General features: G+C 35.9%; 2 protein-coding genes across 3 annotated transcripts in view; both read right to left on the reverse strand.

Annotated features, from left to right (window-relative positions):
• Positions 1 to 986: 986 nt before the first annotated feature.
• Positions 987 to 18,274, reverse strand: part of LOC103508067 (TLD domain-containing protein 2-like) — a 59,466-nt gene continuing 42,178 nt past the window's right edge. Inside the window, exons 1-5 of one of the 2 annotated variants that reach the window (XM_026822784.1) lie at positions 12,204 to 12,336; positions 9,380 to 9,505; positions 9,084 to 9,108; positions 2,183 to 2,250; positions 987 to 1,269 (exon numbers count right to left, since the gene is read on the reverse strand). In XM_026822784.1, the coding sequence (XP_026678585.1) occupies positions 1,147 to 1,269; positions 2,183 to 2,250; positions 9,084 to 9,108; positions 9,380 to 9,499 (336 nt within the window). In that variant the 5' untranslated portion in view covers positions 9,500 to 9,505; positions 12,204 to 12,336 and the 3' untranslated portion in view covers positions 987 to 1,146. Of the gene's footprint in view, positions 1,270 to 2,182; positions 2,251 to 9,083; positions 9,109 to 9,379; positions 9,506 to 12,203; positions 12,337 to 18,274 lie in introns of those variants that run through there. The other variant, XM_026822783.1, reaches the window with a different exon arrangement.
• The window catches only part of LOC103508065 (TLD domain-containing protein 2-like), a 4,929-nt gene continuing 2,385 nt past the window's right edge, over positions 15,731 to 18,274 (reverse strand). Inside the window, exon 3 of the mRNA XM_008472598.3 lies at positions 15,731 to 17,557. The gene's annotated coding sequence lies outside the window, so the exon portion shown is untranslated. The remainder of the gene's footprint in view (positions 17,558 to 18,274) is intronic.

An 18,274-nucleotide genomic window follows, 5' to 3' on the forward strand; every position in this document is an offset into this window, starting at 1 on the left:
TACGAGAATCCTAACCAATCAAACTTCCTCTTCACTTAAAATCACCTCTTGACCTGTCGAAATGTAGTGCAAAGTTAACTTTTTGAAGATGTAGTCAGTGTGGAAAGAATTTCGAATCTGCTAGAAACTGAACCCGTTCGTTTTTCAATCTCTTCCAACGGTTCACTGAAGTTAAACAACGTTATCAACCAATACTGGGTTGTATTTTAAACCCATCTGTGTAAGGGAAGGTTTTGTCATTTTTTAACCAAAACCTACCAGTGTGGAAAGAATTTCGAATCTGCTAGAAACTGAACCCGTTCGTTTTTCAATCTCTTCCAACGGTTCACTGAAGTTAAACAACGTTGTGCTTGGTTGTTTATATGTTTATCAACCACTGGGTTGTATTTTAAACCCATCTGTGTAAGGGAAGGTTTGTCATTTTTTAACCAAAACCTACAAAGGTAATCGAGTTTTCAATATTGTCGATTTTAGGTGATTTTTTGTTTTGAATTATAAGAATGGTAAATTAATTTGTCTTGAGCAAAATTCTAATCATATGTAGTTTCCGATCGAAACATGAATTTTTTCAGGACAAATGTAGAGGCCCAGAATTCACACAAAAATTTGAAGTTCATAAGAAATTCTGGTCTTCAATGAACATTGTCTTTGAAATTTTACGAAACGAGACGAGAAATTCCCGTATTTGTCTCGCAATTTTTCATTCACGATACAACACAAAATCAATTTCTCGACTTGCAAATTTCGAACACGCAGCCCAACTTTAACGTTCTCTTGTTCAAAAATACCAGGGAACATAAAAAACTTGGCACTAAAAACTGACCATCGAAAATTTGACCCGATTACATTACTTTCCTTCCTATAGGATAAGGAAAGTAAAAAGAAGAAGAAGAAAATAGGAATAAGTTTCCTAGTAACAGATTGCCCGTGCTTCGCCACGGAAAATTGATCAGTTGACACTAAAAACTGACCATCGAAAATTTGACCCGATTACATTACTTTCCTTCCTATAGGATAAGGAAAGTAAAAAGAAGAAGAAGATAGGAATAAGTTTCCTAGTAACACATTGCCCGTGCTTCGCCACGGAAAATTGATCATAACTCGAGATCGGTTTAGATTTCGTCAAAATCCTCTGTTATTGCACATCTAAAAGATATTAGGAATATTCCTACCCAATTTCAGCTTTCTAGGTGTTGGGGTTCTGGAAATACTTACGTTACAGTCGGTATCTTGTACTACTAATAGGATGGGACTTTCTATTCGGTTCATTAGAATATAACTAGAACTTACGTTACAGTCGGTATCTTGTACTACTAATAGGATGGGACTTTCTATTCGGTTCATCTTCCTGTACAGGGAGCTGAGACTGAAGCCATGTTGACTTGTACTAAACACTAGGGTCCACGAGTATCCTGAGGAGAGAACAGAGAAAAAATAAAATATTAGCACTGTTCCATATTACCCACTCAAAATCTATCTTCGGAAAAAATGACCTGAGGTCATTACTGTTTTAAACAGCGACCTGAGCTCTTATCAAATGTTGTAAAACAATATTTCTGACCAATTAGCTGAAATTTCAGCTTTCCATACCAAACAAGTTGGTAGTTATAGCCAAAAAACAAAAGGGGGTTCCATATTACCCACACTTCCTATACCTATTACTTCAACTAGATTTTAAACCAAAAATTCCACTCATTGTGGATTTCACCAATATTTTTTTCAGTCCTTAGAAGGCCTGTAAAGCTAACAGCCTGTCAAGTTCCATTTGATTTGTATAGGCTTAACAGGGCAGTTAAGCTAACAGGCTGTTAGGGGCTGAAAAGAAGGTTGGTAAAATCCACCATCAGAGGCTTAGGTGTAGGCTGTAGGGACAACAGCCCTAAAGGGTAGGAGATTAAGCTTATACGAATCTAGTGTCTAACTTGTAAGCGCTGTAACAGCCTGTCAAGTTCCATTTGATTTGTATAGGCTTAACAGGGCAGTTAAGCTAACAGGCTGTTAGGGGCTGAAAAGAAGGTTGGTGAAATCCACCATCAGAGGCTTAGGTGTAGGAACAACAGCCCTAAAGGGTGGGAGATTAAGCTTATACGAATCTAGTGTCTAACTTGTAAGCGCTAGGTCGCGGGTTCGATTCCCACCCGGAACGAACTTTATCCTAAACAGGTAAGTCTATTCGGTTCATCTTCCTGTACAGGGAGCTGAGACTGAAGCCATGTTGACTTGTACTAAACACTAGGGTCCACGAGTATCCTGAGGGAAGAACAGAGAAAAAACAAAATATTAGTACCTACTACTTCAACCAGATTTTAAGCGAAAAATTCCACTCATTGTGGATTTCAGTAATATTTTTTTCAGTCCTTAGAAGGCCTGTTAAGCTAACAGCCTGTCAAGTTCCATTTGATTTTTATAGGCTTAACAGGGCAGTTAAGCTAACAGGCTGTTAGGGACTGAAAAGAAGGTTGGAGAAATCTACCATCAGAGGCTTAGGTGTAGGGACAACAGCCCTAAAGGGTAGGAGATTAAGCTTATACGAATCTAGAGTGTCTAACTTGTAAGCGCTAGGTCGCGGGTTCGATTTCCACCCGGAACGAACTTTATCCTAACACAGATAAGGTTCGATCTTATAACGGCTGGCTTTCTCCTATCCTGTCCTTCTCTCTTCGCTTTAGGGACGGTAAGACGGCCACTGTTGTTACTGTTCTCTCTATCAAACTGTTTTGCTCTTCTCACTTTCAAGATTTAATGTAATGATCCCAGAGCTTTTCAGTTTCAAGTCCGCCACACACGTTCAGTTATACATCAAACTTTAAACGGTTAAACCTAACGTGTGTAGCCGACCTTATGCGTCCCGTGAGCCCAAACCAAGTTATTTATTATTATTTTTTTATTATTTTTTTATTTTTTTTTTTTTAAGGAAAAGGAAACAAGGAAAAGGGGAATTTTCTCAGGGCACAGTTAGCCTGGTGGTAACTTGTTTAACATGCAAAAGGTCCCGGGTTCGAATCCCACCATCGACAAAAAGTTGCACTCATATTTCGATTGCAAATATTTCAAATTCAACGAGTTATAACTTTCTGGTGTTCTCGTGTTGACCCAGCACCTAAATGGGAAGTATTGAGTTTCTTCTAGCCCATCTGATGGGAGGCATACCACGGGATGGACATGTTACGACACAGACCACACGAGTCTAAAGTAGCAGTTGTTTTGCCTGAATCCAAGCCTATAATTGGGAAGGAAGCTACCAATTTATCTTACATCCGGATTATCGCCATATACAGAGTGTATCCTACAGATAGCTCCACTAAACATAGTTTAGAACTAGTGGCCCGCCAGACCATTCTTATGGCCCCGATGCTCTTTGGGGGCCCCGTAGGACTCTATTTTTGCTCTTTTATTATGGGGTGGACGAAAATGTGGAGCATCCACCCCCCTCCCCCCCTCAAGAAAATCCTGGATACAAGCCTCCTAATCTGTGTATGTGGCCCGCGAAGTACCTGCCCATGTAGCATGTGGCCCGCATACACATGGAAGTTGGAAATCTCTGGTTTAGATGGTACCATATTAACATAGTTTAGTTATTTAGTACTTAGATACAATCTGTATTGACCTTGTCCCATTAAATTGTTTGTTTACTGACCTAACCTAATAATGGAGGCTTATTATTGGTTCGAGTTTCGTAGCAATGGAACGGCTACATAAGACTCGTGTCGTCTGTGTCGTAGCATGTCCACCTCGTAGTGTGTCCCTTGTCAGATGGATGAGAAGAGACACATCACTTCCAACTTCTAACTTACTTCAACATCCCATTTTGTGGTCAGCAGTTTCACTTCCCACTCAATCCTTGCTATTTCTTGAGCAAGGGAAATTCAGGCTGGTGTACCCCCTGTTTAAAGTTCAAAGTCTTCCAGCCAGACTAAGCTGGTCTACTCCCTGTTTAACGTCCCCAGCCAGACAAGAAACAGGCTCCATTTATACTTTGCACAAATCCAACTTTGATCCAGCATTAATTTCATCTTTCATATCATACATCATACATCTTACATCATATTCATATCATACATCTTTCATATCATTCATGATTCATATCAAGTCATCATACTCGTACTAACTCACATGCAATACACTCAGACAGACAAGCCATGTTAACTCAATGCTATAAGTAGCTGCCGGTGTTGTTGGTGTTGAAATGATAATGTCTGAGAGTTTCCAAGTGAAAAATTGGAAATATCAATTAATTTTCCTATCAAAATGGAGATTTTTAATCTTTCCCTAATAGAATCAATTTGATAATGTACTACCAACAATAGATGGGAAAATGAAGTGTAAAATATAGGATTGACAATGGATTTTAGTAGATTAGGTCGTACAAATTATCAATATTAATTCCAAAAACATTATTCATTTGTTAATGTACCCCATTGAACTATCTAGGGGCACTTAAAAATGGAACACTTGAAAATGAGTGACTCATCAGCTCATGAGTGAGTTAGTTGTAATTTTCAATATCATCAATGAGTTATAGTAGATATTGATAGAATGAGAGTATATCAAGTGTATTTGATAAGTAGATAACCTTGTAATTTTCAATATCATCAATGAGTTTTAGTAGATATTGATAGAATGAGAGTATATCAAGTGTATTTGATAAGTAGATAACAATTGCTAACTCATATTGTGTGAATTCACCGAGAATCACTTATAAGGATGAGTACATCTTTCTAAAAATAGACGGAGACACTCTTTTGTAATACATATTCATATTTTTGCCACATGGGAAAATTCCAACATGGGAAATATATTTAACTGATACGAAAATTTCGAATTCGAACAGGTTTTTCTTTAATCTTGTCTGCGTTGATTTCACGTCATATATTTTCCTTTTCGCGTCATATTTTCCTCAAATCACTTATAAGGATGAGTACATCTTTCTAAAAATAGACGGAGACACTCTTTTGTAATACATATTAATATTTTTGCCACATGGGAAATATTTAACTGATACGAAAATTTCGAATTCGAACAGGTTTTTCTTTAATCTTGTCTGCGTTCATTTCACGTCATATATTTTCCTTTTCATGTAATATTTTCCTCTGGATTTTCTGGACTCAGGAATTCCCTGTGCCGTCCTAGGCATTCTAAACAAGGTACAGTCTATTTCTATTCAACATTGAGGTTTGATCGAATAGTTCAATTCAGAGTAGACACCAGTAATAAAAGCCACAGGCACATACCGATTAGACCAGGTCAAAATTCATATACATAATTATGAAAAAGGTTTGATCGAATAGTTCAATTCAGAGTAGACACCAGTAATAAAAGCCACAGGCACATACCGATTAGACCAGGTCAAAATTCATATACGAGTACTACCTGACTTTTGTCAAAAGTGGACATTCACAGAGTTAGCTAGTCTTCAATCCGAAGTATTTAAAAATATATGACCAGAAATACCAGTTTCATAAGTTCCATTTCAAGAGGAATGTCAAAAGAAGTAATTCCTAGTGTGTTCAGCAAAGTACAAGAAATAAGTTCAACTCAGAGTGGTCCAGTAAGAAAACATGAGCGTGTGCTAAAAAAAAAAATCATTGAGCAGGATACAAAACCAGAACCGAAAGGACATACAAGGACAAAACATTGTCACATTGAATCTAAACAGGAACTACATGTAGTGTCCTGAGAACATCATTGATATTTCCTTGTAACCTGAGAGATAATTTATGTAAATCCGGTGTCTGTCTGTATTATCAATAACAAGTTCATCTGTAACTGTTGGACGAGGATCAAGATATTAATTAGGGCGAAATTCTCAGTGGTCTTGGAGTTTCTAAACAGGAACTACATGTAGTGTCCTGAGAACATCATTGATATTTCCTTGTAACCTGAGAGATAATTTATGTAAATCCGGTGTCTGTATTATCAATAACAAGTTCATCTGTAACTGTTGGACGAGGATCAAGATATTAATTAGGGCGAAATTGTCAGTGGTCTTGGAATTCTTGGATGTGGTGGTAAAACAATTGAACGTTTTTGCAAAAGGATTTCTATTGATGGACTCTGGAATGTATATCTTTTAACAAGTTTATGAACAATCATGTGAACATAAATTGGCAAACAATAATGACTGAACGAATTTAACCCACCTACTGCTGGGTTAAAGGAAGAATACAATAATTATTTAAAGTCAATATTTAAGGGTATTTGAGTGGAATTTTTGAGTGTATGGCCGCCATACACGCCCTACATGGACGCTACGCCACTGTAATAGTTCAAAGATAAAAGTACATACCTACATAGTTGAGAGATATAGTTCAAATGATAGAAATATTAACTAACGGGTTCAGATTTGAGACTATACATAGAGCGGAGTATACGGTACATTGTCTACCAGAGTAATCCTTTCTAGTACCGGTGGCCAGTCTGATTAGCCGGAAGGTCCCGGGTTCGATCCCCCAATACAAAATACTTTTAATAATAATAATAATAATAATAGACTCTTGAGTGGAAGGCAACCACTAGGCGAGGTTAACGCCTTAGGCGTTCTCTACCACCTAACCCTTAGAGCTCCATTATTATGTGGCCAAATTCTCAAATAAATGAGGATAAAATTCCATACCTCGGCTGGGATCGAACCCACGCCCTCCTGATTACCAGGCGAGCGTCTTGACCACTACGCCACCGAGGCATTAGTTCGAACATCGTGGTAAAAGCGTTCAACGTAAAGGAAATTTACTAGTTCGATTTACTTAGGTCCCATTAAACCTTCGGGGCCTTGCAGGGGTCCTTTATAAGGAAATAAAATTATTTCTTTTGCTATAACTCCCCAACGATTAGGAATATGACAAAATAGGGCCAAAATGTAATATGTACAACACAAAAAGTAAATTTACTCGTTTAGATTTAGGGTCCGCGCGAACCTTTTTCAAGAAATTCTTTGCTTCTCATATTCTACAAAGGAGTGGACAATTTTTGTTAAAAAAAGGGATGGGGGGAATGTTTAGAGGAAATTTCGTCATTAAACAGTATCAAACAAAAAGGTGGTGTATTTTAATTTCAAAAACGGAAACGATTTCACCTCTTCAAGATGGCGGATTTCCTATGGTTTAGTGCAGGCGCTACCACGCCAAAAGAGGGCAGAATGAGCTTCAAGAGAGCAGAAATCATCTCAGTTTTGGAAAAATACGACTGAACGACTGTTCAATTACTCTAATTGTAATATGTGTTCTCCATATGTTAAAATATATGAGACCTTGGTTAAACTGCGGGGGTAAGTCCTATCCCAGCAGGATAAAAAAAAATAATAATAATAAAATAAATAAATGCAGTTTCTTTGTGTTATTATATCACAACTTTGGTGCTCACTGCAGCATTGTAGGATTTTTCCCAATATCACAATAATCCTAACGTCCAATGTTTACCTACCATGCTGGCACCGGTCGCTATGCGCATTTATATGTCATAGCTACTCATTTTCCTCACGAGGCTGAGTGGGCCCCGCAACAGCCAGTCACGGAATCAATCATTTGGATGATACAAATTTCTTGACCCCGCCGGGAATCGAACCCGGGTCTCCCGCGTGCAAGGCGAGCGCAGTGACCACTACGCCATGGGAGCTGACCCAATTCTACTATAAGTCTATTCTACTTACGTTTAGGATATTCTCGTTCAGGGTGCACAGGTACAGCAGGATAAACAAGGTATATTCTATTCTATTCTACTTACTCTCCGGCCCCGATGGACAAACTCTCATTGTTGCCCTTAATGAAGTACATGTTATCTCCGGTCCAGTTGTACACCTGCAGATCTGGAGTGAACGAGAAGAGGAGAGATTCTCCCGTGCCGTAGAAATGACTTCTGCTTTTACAAACTGTCGAGTATCTTTCCTCTCTTTTAAGAGTGCAGAAATTAAAATGTACATAAATTTCACGGAGGGGAAACCTAGATTATGTATAAAGGGTTAAATATAACACAATATTTCTTTGCCTACATTTTTTAGAAAATGAAAACTTGTTGAAAAATCGCCACCACAGCTGCGCGGCGTACACCTAACAATAAATCCTCTAATAAACACAACACATAGCATAATATATTTCTAAACTAGTCCAATGAATTCTCTATAAACAAAAAATTAATATGGGCAGACACGATAACGCGCGCGATTGCAAATCTCTAAACAAAATAAAAAAAACACGAGAAGGGGGTAATGTAAGATTTGGTTTTTTCTTCTGCAACAACAAAAAAATAAGAGTTTACACAACATCAACAATAGTAAGTCCATTAAGTCCTAAGTCAAAAAAAAAAACCCTACATTATAAATATCGCCTACGAAACGAAACCTCGGAGGTTTCTCGGAGAAACTCTCTCCCTAAAAAATACTCTCTATCTACAACAACAATGGGAAAATAAAATATATATAAACTGACTCGACAAATAAAAAATAAGATACCCACCAAAGTAGCGTATAGGAAACCATTCTACCGTTAAACTTCTCGCGATAATCACAAATCCGGGGAAATTCATTCTCGGACTTGCATTAGGCATTTGACTCTCTCATATCCACAAGGACCTCTGCTCGGACCATAGGATTGGACACAGCCTGGACTCCCTAGATGAAGGCCCAACACTCCAGGGTCTTGACTACAAAGTCCTGTTGAGGGGAGAGAGGTTCGTTGCCGTACGTACTGCAGGGTTCTGAACGGCCCTGGTATAGATCACCGTCCAGCCATAGACCGAACTTACCACTGGGGACAAACAGAGAGAAACAATAATTAGTTAGACATCGTGGTAAAAGCGTTCAACATAAAGGAAATTTACTAGTTCGATTTAGGTCCGATTAAACCTTCGGGGCCTTGCAGGGGTCCTTTAAAAGGAAATGAAATTATTTCTTTTGCTATAACTCCCCAACAATTAGAGGAATATGACAAAATAGGGCCAAAATGTAATATGTACAACACAAAAAGCAAATTTTCTCGTTTAGATTTAGGGCCCGCGCGAACCTTTTTCAAGAAATTCTTTGCTTCTCATATTCTACAAAGGGTCAGCTCTGGCCGGTAGATGGCGGCACAATTCCTTCCTATGTTTCTTACCTTCAGCTCTGGCCGGTAGATGGCGGCACAGTTGCTTCCCTTTGTTTGTAGGAAGGGAAAGAGAGGAAAGGTTGGATCTATAAACCTGTCTTAATAATTCCTGCATAGATGGAACTAAACAGCTTAGTACTTAGTCTCATATGCATAAGAACTAACAGTGAATACTTTGGCTTACCTAAACTTAGGTATTTAAGTCCTGAAATGTTGTAAAGGAGCATTCAAGCCCCCTTTTTTCAAAATAATTTCTTCTGTAGAGAAATATTTATTTCCTTTTACTGATTACTGACTAAACGTTAACACAGTTGCTTCCTATGTTCGTCCGTGAGAATCTCGGTGACTCCGTTCAGATCTGGCACGAATAGGTCCAAGTCCAGCGAAGGGTTAGCGTACAGGGCTCGCCTTAACTCTTCACACATCGGCAGCTGAGGGTTAAAATAAAAACCGAATAGATTAGAATATAATGCACTAAAAAATAACTTAGAATAGAATACGGAAATAGGTTACAATTAAATAGAATTAATTTTAGAAAAAGATCAGTAGTGCTTTCCACTATTTTCAACACATCCGCAGCTGAGGGTTAAAACAAAAGATAATAATAGATTAGATTGAAATTAAATAGAGAAATAATCTTTTATTTTCTTACGAACTGCCTGATTTTTGGGCTGACCATTGACACAATATATTGGGAGTTATACATAAAATTAATTGATGTGTAATAAATAATATCCAATGATAGTGCAATAGAAGAGAATGGAATGCACAATAGATGACAGGAGGGCTAATTTAAGAAAGTAGTAAATTAGTAATATCTTAAAATAAATCTTCTAATCTTCATTAAATCCCGATACCTACATATGTACAAGTGGTAGGTAATTATCTTCATGAATCATGTGTGTAAAATCTTATAGGTATGACTGGCACTTCTAATACATTGTAACCACAAACACAAACGTTATCCATAGTCCATAGTACCCTTCGTGAAGATTTGAATAGAAAATCATTTAAACACTATGAATTGAATTGCATGAATTTCCAACATCCATGTGTATACGGGTCACATGCTACATTGGCAGGTACTTCGCGGGCCACATACATAGGGGAGCAGGCCCGTATTCAGGATTTTATCAATCATTTAAAACACTACGAATTCCATAGAAAATCATTTAAAACACTACGAATTGCATAGAAAATCATTTAAACACTGTGAATTGCATAGACAATCATTTAAACAGTGTCAATTACATAGAAAATCATTTAAACACTGTGAATTGCATAGAAAATCATCCGTAGAAATGGTCCGATACTTTGAGTGAGCATGAGGTGAGGGCTCCGAACACCTGGAATGAAGAGAAAATTATAGGAATAAGGTTCCTTGTCTGGCTGGGGAACGTTAAACAGGGAGTAGACCAGCTTGGTTTGGCTGTGGGACCACGCGGTCAAAATATCGCCAAGCGCAGCAACCATCTCAACCAAACATTTTGTGTAGCATCTTTGTTACATTTGTGAACTACATACCAAATTTCAAGTCTCTAGCTAATACCGTTCCCGAGATATTGTTAAATTACACCAAAAACCGCCAAGAAGCGGTAAAATGCCGCCAACCGTTGCACCGGTTTTAACCAAAAGTTTCGTGTCGCATCCTTGTCACATTTGACAGCTACATATCAAAGTGAATTGCATAGACAATCATTTAAACAGTGTCAATTACATAGAAAATCATTTAAACACTGTGAATTGCATAGAAAATCATTTAAACGGTGTCAATTGCATAGAAAATCATTTAAACACTGTGAATTGCATAGAAAATCATTTAAAACAGTATGAATTGCACATTCATTTCAATACTATAACTATGACAGACACATTAAAGACAAAGTGCCTATGTTTCAACACTTTCAACACATCGTTGGCAATGTCAAAACCATATGTGAGTATAGTAAGTAGGCACATAAATTGATTGGGTACTGTTTTAAAACATACTATACAGCCAATACTCGTATGATTGAAGTAATGTAGCTTTTATTTAATTTTATTTATTGGTGAAGTGTGTAAGTAAGTGAAGTAATGTATCAATCTTCTTTTTCTTCGCCTTTTCATTTTCCCGTGTAGGTACAGACGGGGTCGGCGTTTTTCGTCACCCTCTCAATCAGCCCTAGGGTGATTGCTTTGGGCTGACATTTGATTTTGGCTACAGAAAATTTACGAGTAGATGCCCTTCGCACTCAACCCTTTGCCATTTCTTTTAGGCTGGTATCCTCCCTGTTAGACCAAGCTAGTCTACTCTCTGTTTTATGTCCTTCAGCCAGACTTTTGGACCTTTAATTTCATCAATTAACAATTGATACATTCTAATGGACGATATTTTTTTGAAAAATATGAAGCAATCATATTATCTGCATATAATAATGAGTTAATAATTGGGCAGGTAACATCCATTATGATAATAATAATTATTTTCCAAGTAAACATGTTTAATGGGTAGCAGCCGTCTGATTATTTTAATGATTTTCCAACATGTTTTTACAACATATAGGTATTGAATTTGAATGACAACTCAGTTTGTTCCAATGACCAAACACATTGACAGTTCCGTCAATTGTTCATCATTGAGAAAAAAATCTCACATGTTTAAAATTTACATCAATGAAAAGATTCCTAAAATATAATTATAATTAAAAATCAAATAAAATAACAATAGTCGGAAGTTTTCTTATTAAAAGACGTCAATTTTTCATGCGTACAAAAAGGCGGAAGTTTTTTTTTCCGCTCATTAACAACTTCACTGATGTAGCGGTTAGCACGGTGGACTCTGGATTTGGAGGTTGGTGGTTTGAGTCCAGGTCAAGTCATAAAATTTAGCCAAGTGTATTAAGCGGAGAACGACATATGTGACAAGCATTTCTATTTTCAGTTTTCTCTGATGAAGCAACAATAATGAAAGGTTGTCTGAAAAGTATGCTGTGTCGTTTTGACAGCCGAAACTTTGGACAGTCCGTCAATAAATTTCATTGATTGTCTCTCTCTATCCTTTACATTTAATAGCCTTTAAGCCCGTGCTTGTGTGCAAAATAACCTCCCTCTTAAGTAGTCTTTTCAGAAAAAATCCAAAATCTTTCATACCTTGTTGTAGCAGTGTTGATGATGTATGAGCAATTCACATAATCTACGCGTTATACCGTGATAAAAACACACAAGGGTCACAGAATCTACACATAGACAAGGATTACCTCGGCACACTGATCAGAGTATCCTAGATTGCAAACTCCATAAGCCAATAATACCCACAGCATACCTACAGTATAGCATAGGTCCATAGATATACTCATACAATACCCACAGCATACCTACAGTATAGCATAGGTTCATAGATATACTCATACAATACCCACAGCATACCTACAGTATAGCATAGGTCCATAGATATACTCATACAATACCCACAGCATACCTACAGTATAGCATAGGTCCGAGATATGTATCATGTTTGCAAGAACTACAAGACAATAATATTGTTATCACGTGATAACAACCTGTTCAACTGATTAGGTTCTATCAGGCTTCATGTCACTCTGTCTCTCACGTTTTTCGCACGGATTTTAACCAGATCTCTGTTCAAAGAAAGAACTTCACACTTCGCAAAGGTTATGAGTCATGAGTTTATGACTTATGATTATGACTCATGACTTATGACGTAATATTACAGAGATATGACGTAATAATAATAAAATGTCACATAGACATTAAAATAATAAAAATATTGTTTCTTATTAAATAAATCATCTCATGTTTAAATTATTTTATCTCAGTGTGGTTGTACCCGTGGCTTTCAATTGTGATTTTCTGAATTAATAGTAGAATTTAGTACAAGAACACTGAACACATTTATTTTGTACGAACAACAGAAGCAAAGTCTGCAGTAATAGAAGAACCATCAAACATATTAGTACAAAGAGTAAAAGATACTTCACAACGTAATAGCCTGAACAACCTAACCACAACTCATAGTCTGTCCTTTGACCAATTAACCCACGCAGGACTCAGAAGAGAGAGAGAGAGAGATATTGGTCACGTAGCATACCTACATAACATGACCAATGGCGCAGTAAAGACTCGCCAACTAGCTAAACTAGTCTATTGGTCACGTAGCATACCTACATAACATGACCAATGGCGCAGTAAAGACTCGCCAACTAGCTAAACTAGTCATTCTAATAAGACAAATGCGGGGGCGTAAAGAAACAAGGTCGTTTCTTGATTTGCAACAAGCATTTGATCAGGTCAAACTCTTGGAGGTATTCTGCAAGGTTGAAGTTTTGGTCCCGTATTCCTCGATTGTTGAATTAACTGAGGTTTGATAACGAAAAGTACTGATATCAATAAAAATGAACTTTCAACCGAAGCAATATTTTGTTGCTTTTTTGCTGATTTTGCATGGTTAAAGTTTTGTTCTATTATTTTACTTCTGCAGTTCCCTTTTGTTTCCCCCTCCCTTTTTCATGTTTTCAATTCTTCAAAATAAACAAAGAACGAGATTAAAAAGTACATAATATTTCATTGATTGATTACTTTCATGTTTACTCTCACTTTTTAAAGTCAAAGCAGATTAAAAGCATCAAAACAAATTAAGATTAAGAGGAAGATTATGGATTAAAGGTTTTTTCCTCTTCCAAATCATTTTATCCTATATGACATATTACTATGTCCCATATAACCATATTGTTCCATATACCCATATTGGTATTGTGCTAATAAGTCAACATCTCGTTATGTAGTGTTGACAGTAGGAATTAGCAGCCTTCATTTACATGTGAAAACAACAGGAGCAATATTGCTAATCAGGTAGAACAGGCAGCATCCATACTTTGCAGTTGCATTAATCCGAGTTTTTCATATCAGGCTGCATCCATACTTTGCACTAATCTTTATTCATCTTTCTAACTAATAAAGGCTTCATCCATCTTCTTTTTCATCGCCTTTTCCCGTGTTCAGACGGGGTCGGCATTTTTCGTCAGCCTCTAACTATATAGGGATTATAGGGTCATTGCTTTGGGCTGACATTTGATTTTGGCTACAAATTTTACGAGTGGATGCTCTTCCCACTGAATCCTTGCTATTTCTTGAGCAAGGGAAATTCAGGCTGGTGTACCCCCTGTTTAAAGTTCAAAGTCTTCCAGCCAGACTAAGCTGGTCGTTTCCGATCGAAACATGAATTATGTGATTTTTCAGGACAAATGTAGAGGCCCAGAATTCACACAAAAATTTGAAGTTCATAAATTCTGGTCTTCAATGAACATTGTCTCTGAAATTTTACGAAACGAGACGAGAAATTCCCGTATTTGTCTCGCAATTTTTCATTCACGATACAACACAAAATCAATTTCTCGACTTGCAAATTTCGAACACGCAGCCCAACTTTATCGTTCTCTTGTTCAAAAATATCAGGGAACATAAAAAAGGGAAAAAGAAAGAAACGAAAATGAAGAAACAAAACAAAAAACAAATAAATAACACAAAAAAATAATAAATTGTATTTGGAAATAAAAATCAAAAGTCGAAAAAAACGTTTCGAAGTCGTGTGGTTGTGTGGAATGGAAACAACAATAATAATAATAATAATTCAATTAAATAAATGAATAAACAAAATGGTCAAAGCAAAAAAGAAGAAGAAGAAACAGAAAATGAAAGTAAAAAGATGGAAAAAAGAAGCTAAAGGAAATAAATAACTAAAAGAAGGAATAAAAAAAATCTGCATTTTGCAGAAGTTACCTACACAAAACCAAGTACGAGAAAAAAAAAATGGGATAGTAAGGTACACTAAAACTGAACTTCCAAACACAAAAAGAAAAAATCTTTGTTCAAATTTTTTGATAGGGTGTTCTAAAAATAATAATAATTCAATTAAATAAATGAATAAACAAAATGTTCAAAGCAAATAAGAAGAAGAAGAAACAGAAAATGAAAGTAAAAAGATGGAAAAAAGAATCTAAAGGAAATAAATAACTAAAAGAAGGAATAAAAAAATCTGCATTTTGCAGAAGTTACCTACACAAAACCCAAGTACGAGAAAAAAATGGGATAGTAAGGTACACTAAAACTGAACTTCCAAACACAAAAAGAAAAAATCTTTGTTCAAATTTTTTGATAGGGTGTTCAATAATGAATGGAACAACCCTTTACAAAATCAAGTTCCAACATATCTGCTTCTTTTTGCAGAAGTTACCTACACAAAACCAAGTACGAGAAAAAAATGGGATAGTAAGGTACACTAAAACTGAACTTCCAAACACAAAAAGAAAAATCTTTGTTCAAATTTTTTGATAGGGTGTTCAAGAATGAATGGAACAACCCTTTACAAAATCAAGTTCCAACATATCTGCTTCTAACTATTAATGCATAAATATTAACGTTAAATCTAAGTATAATGTTTATAAGAAAAATCATTATGTTCTTGCTATTTTGGGTTAAACTTAAGTTTACAACTAAAGTTTGAACAGAAAAAACAAAGCTTTTTAACAATAAATATAACGACTCGTCTTGAGAATATTAGAAATGATAAAAGCAGCAGCACTAGAAACATATTTAACAAAGCTTTTTAACAATAAATATAACGACTCGTCTTGAGAATATTAGAAATGATAAAAGCAGCAGCACTAGAAACATATTTAAATTAGAAACAACTACATACATACAGGGTGGCCCAACTACGGAATTCTTCAACACCTTGTATTTATCTTAAAAGCATCAGTATTTACGACTCATGTCACATAATATTCTTATCCCGAGCGTTCAAATAATTACCAAGTGGTAGCGCGAATGTCAAGAGCGATTCCCGGCCTATATTACCGTATTTTGACCTCCCTGTATAGTATTGAAACACAAAACAACATTGATTTATTTGATTATAAAACCTAACTATCGTTCAGAAGAAGGGCAGGTATATAATTGGACTAAGAACGGAATCAATTTAGTTCAGCCAAAGAGAAATATCTCTGATCTTCAAACTGTTCAAGACAAAATTCAATCAGAGCAATACATAATATGGGTCATCATAATTCTTCAACATTATTTAGTAGAGAACTAGAAGTTATTCAAATTCTGAAAAAGGTTCTCCTTTTCACAAATTGATAAACCTATGTTCAATATAAATTTAATGGTAATCAGTTCTTTCAATACTTTACCTGCCCCAATACCAGAACATCGAAATAAATTTAAAAAATGATAAATAATAATTAAAAAATAAAATAATCATCACAAGTGAAATAATGTCTAATAAATTAATATAATATAATAATACAAAATACTTTTTTATTTTGGTTTACTTTTTTATTCGCTCTCGTATCCAAAACAATATTTGTACCTATTTTCTTATCTTACGCGACTATTAAATCTGCTACGCTAGGAATAAAGTGTGTGGACAAGGATTTAGTTTAGGTCCTATTCATGGTCGAAAACCGAATGACCACTTTTTTAATGTCGGTCTCACATCTGCGACTCTTAAATAGAAAAAGAAATTCGTTGTCCAAATTAGGAAACCCATGAAAAGGTTACACTTGTAGAATTAAGTATGGCAACTTTGAATTAATATTAAGCTATTTTTTCGGCCGTTCAAAAAAGACACATCGTTTTCAGTGAAATCCGGCCCGAAGAGGACGAAAATTCTACCTCGCCCACATTTAGACATAAACAGTAAAATTAATAAATAACGTTTCAATAAAACATAACAAATAGACATCTAAAGCAGTTTTTGTCTTAAAATATTTAATAATCATTATTTTATATTCACTAAAAGTTTGCATTTATATTTATAAGCCACTCTAAGATTTACTTGAGTAAAGTATATGCAATATAATTATTTATTTTAAAATGAAAATCTTTTCAGTGTAAAGTTGAATATGTATGCGGGATGTCAGGATACATTTTTAATTGAAATCAAATTTGTTTTATTGTAGGGAGGGAAAGAGAGGAAAGGTTGGATCTATAAACCTGTCTTAATAATTCCTGCATAGATGGAACTAAACAGCTTAGTAGTCTCATAAGAACTAACTGTGAATACTTTGGCTTACCTAAACTTAGGTATTTCATTTAAGTCCTGAAATGTTGGAAAGGAGCATTCAAGCCCCCTTTTTTCAAAATAATTTCTTCTGTAGAGAAATATTTATTTCCTTTTACTGATTACTGACTAAACGTTTATGTAAATTAAGTGGGAAATTTTATATTTCATAGTTGAATTTTTTTTGACAGTTTATAAAGTCAAATTTTTAGAGCTATATTTTGCTGTGACTTCTGCTTTTACTAACTGTCGAGTATCTTTCCCCTCTTTTAAGAGTGCAGAAATTAAAATGTACATAAATTTCACGGAGGGGATACCTAGATTATGTATAAAGGGTTAAATATAACACAATATTTCTTTGCCTACATTTTTTAGAAAATGAAAACTTGTTGAAAAATCGCCACCACAGCTGCGCGGCGTACACCTAACAATAAATCCTCTAATAAACACAACACATAGCATAATATATTTCTAAACTAGTCCAATGAATTAAACAAAAAATTAATATGGGCAGACACGATAACGCGCGCGATTGCAAATCTCTAAACAAAATAAAAAAAACACGAGAAGGGGGTAATGTAAGATTTGGTTTTTTCTTCTGCAACAACAAAAAAATAAGAGTTTACACAACATCAACAATAGTAAGTCCATTAAGTCCTAAGTCAAAAAAAAAAACCCTACATTATAAATATCGCCTACGAAACGAAACCTCGGAGGTTTCTCGGAGAAACTCTCTCCCTAAAAAATACTCTCTATCTACAACAACAATGGGAAAATAAAATATATATAAACTGACTCGACAAATAAAAAATAAGATACCCACCAAAGTAGCGTATAGGAAACCGTTCTACCGTTAAACTTCTCGCGATAATCACAAATCCGGGGAAATATTCATTCTCGGACTTGCATTAGGCATTTGACTCTCTCATATCCACAAGGACCTCTGCTCGGACCATAGGATTGGACACAGCCTGGACTCCCTAGATGAAGGCCCAACACTCCAGGGTCTTGACTACAAAGTCCTGTTGAGGGGAGAGAGGTTCGTTGCCGTACGTACTGCAGGGCGAGATATTGTTAAACTAGACCGAAAACCGCCAAAAAGCGGTAAAATGCCGCCAACCAATGCACCGATCTTAACCAA

This window comes from Diaphorina citri, unplaced genomic scaffold, assembly GCF_000475195.1.
Source record: "Diaphorina citri unplaced genomic scaffold, Diaci psyllid genome assembly version 1.1 scaffold364, whole genome shotgun sequence".
Lineage (NCBI taxonomy): Eukaryota > Metazoa > Arthropoda > Insecta > Hemiptera > Psyllidae > Diaphorina > Diaphorina citri.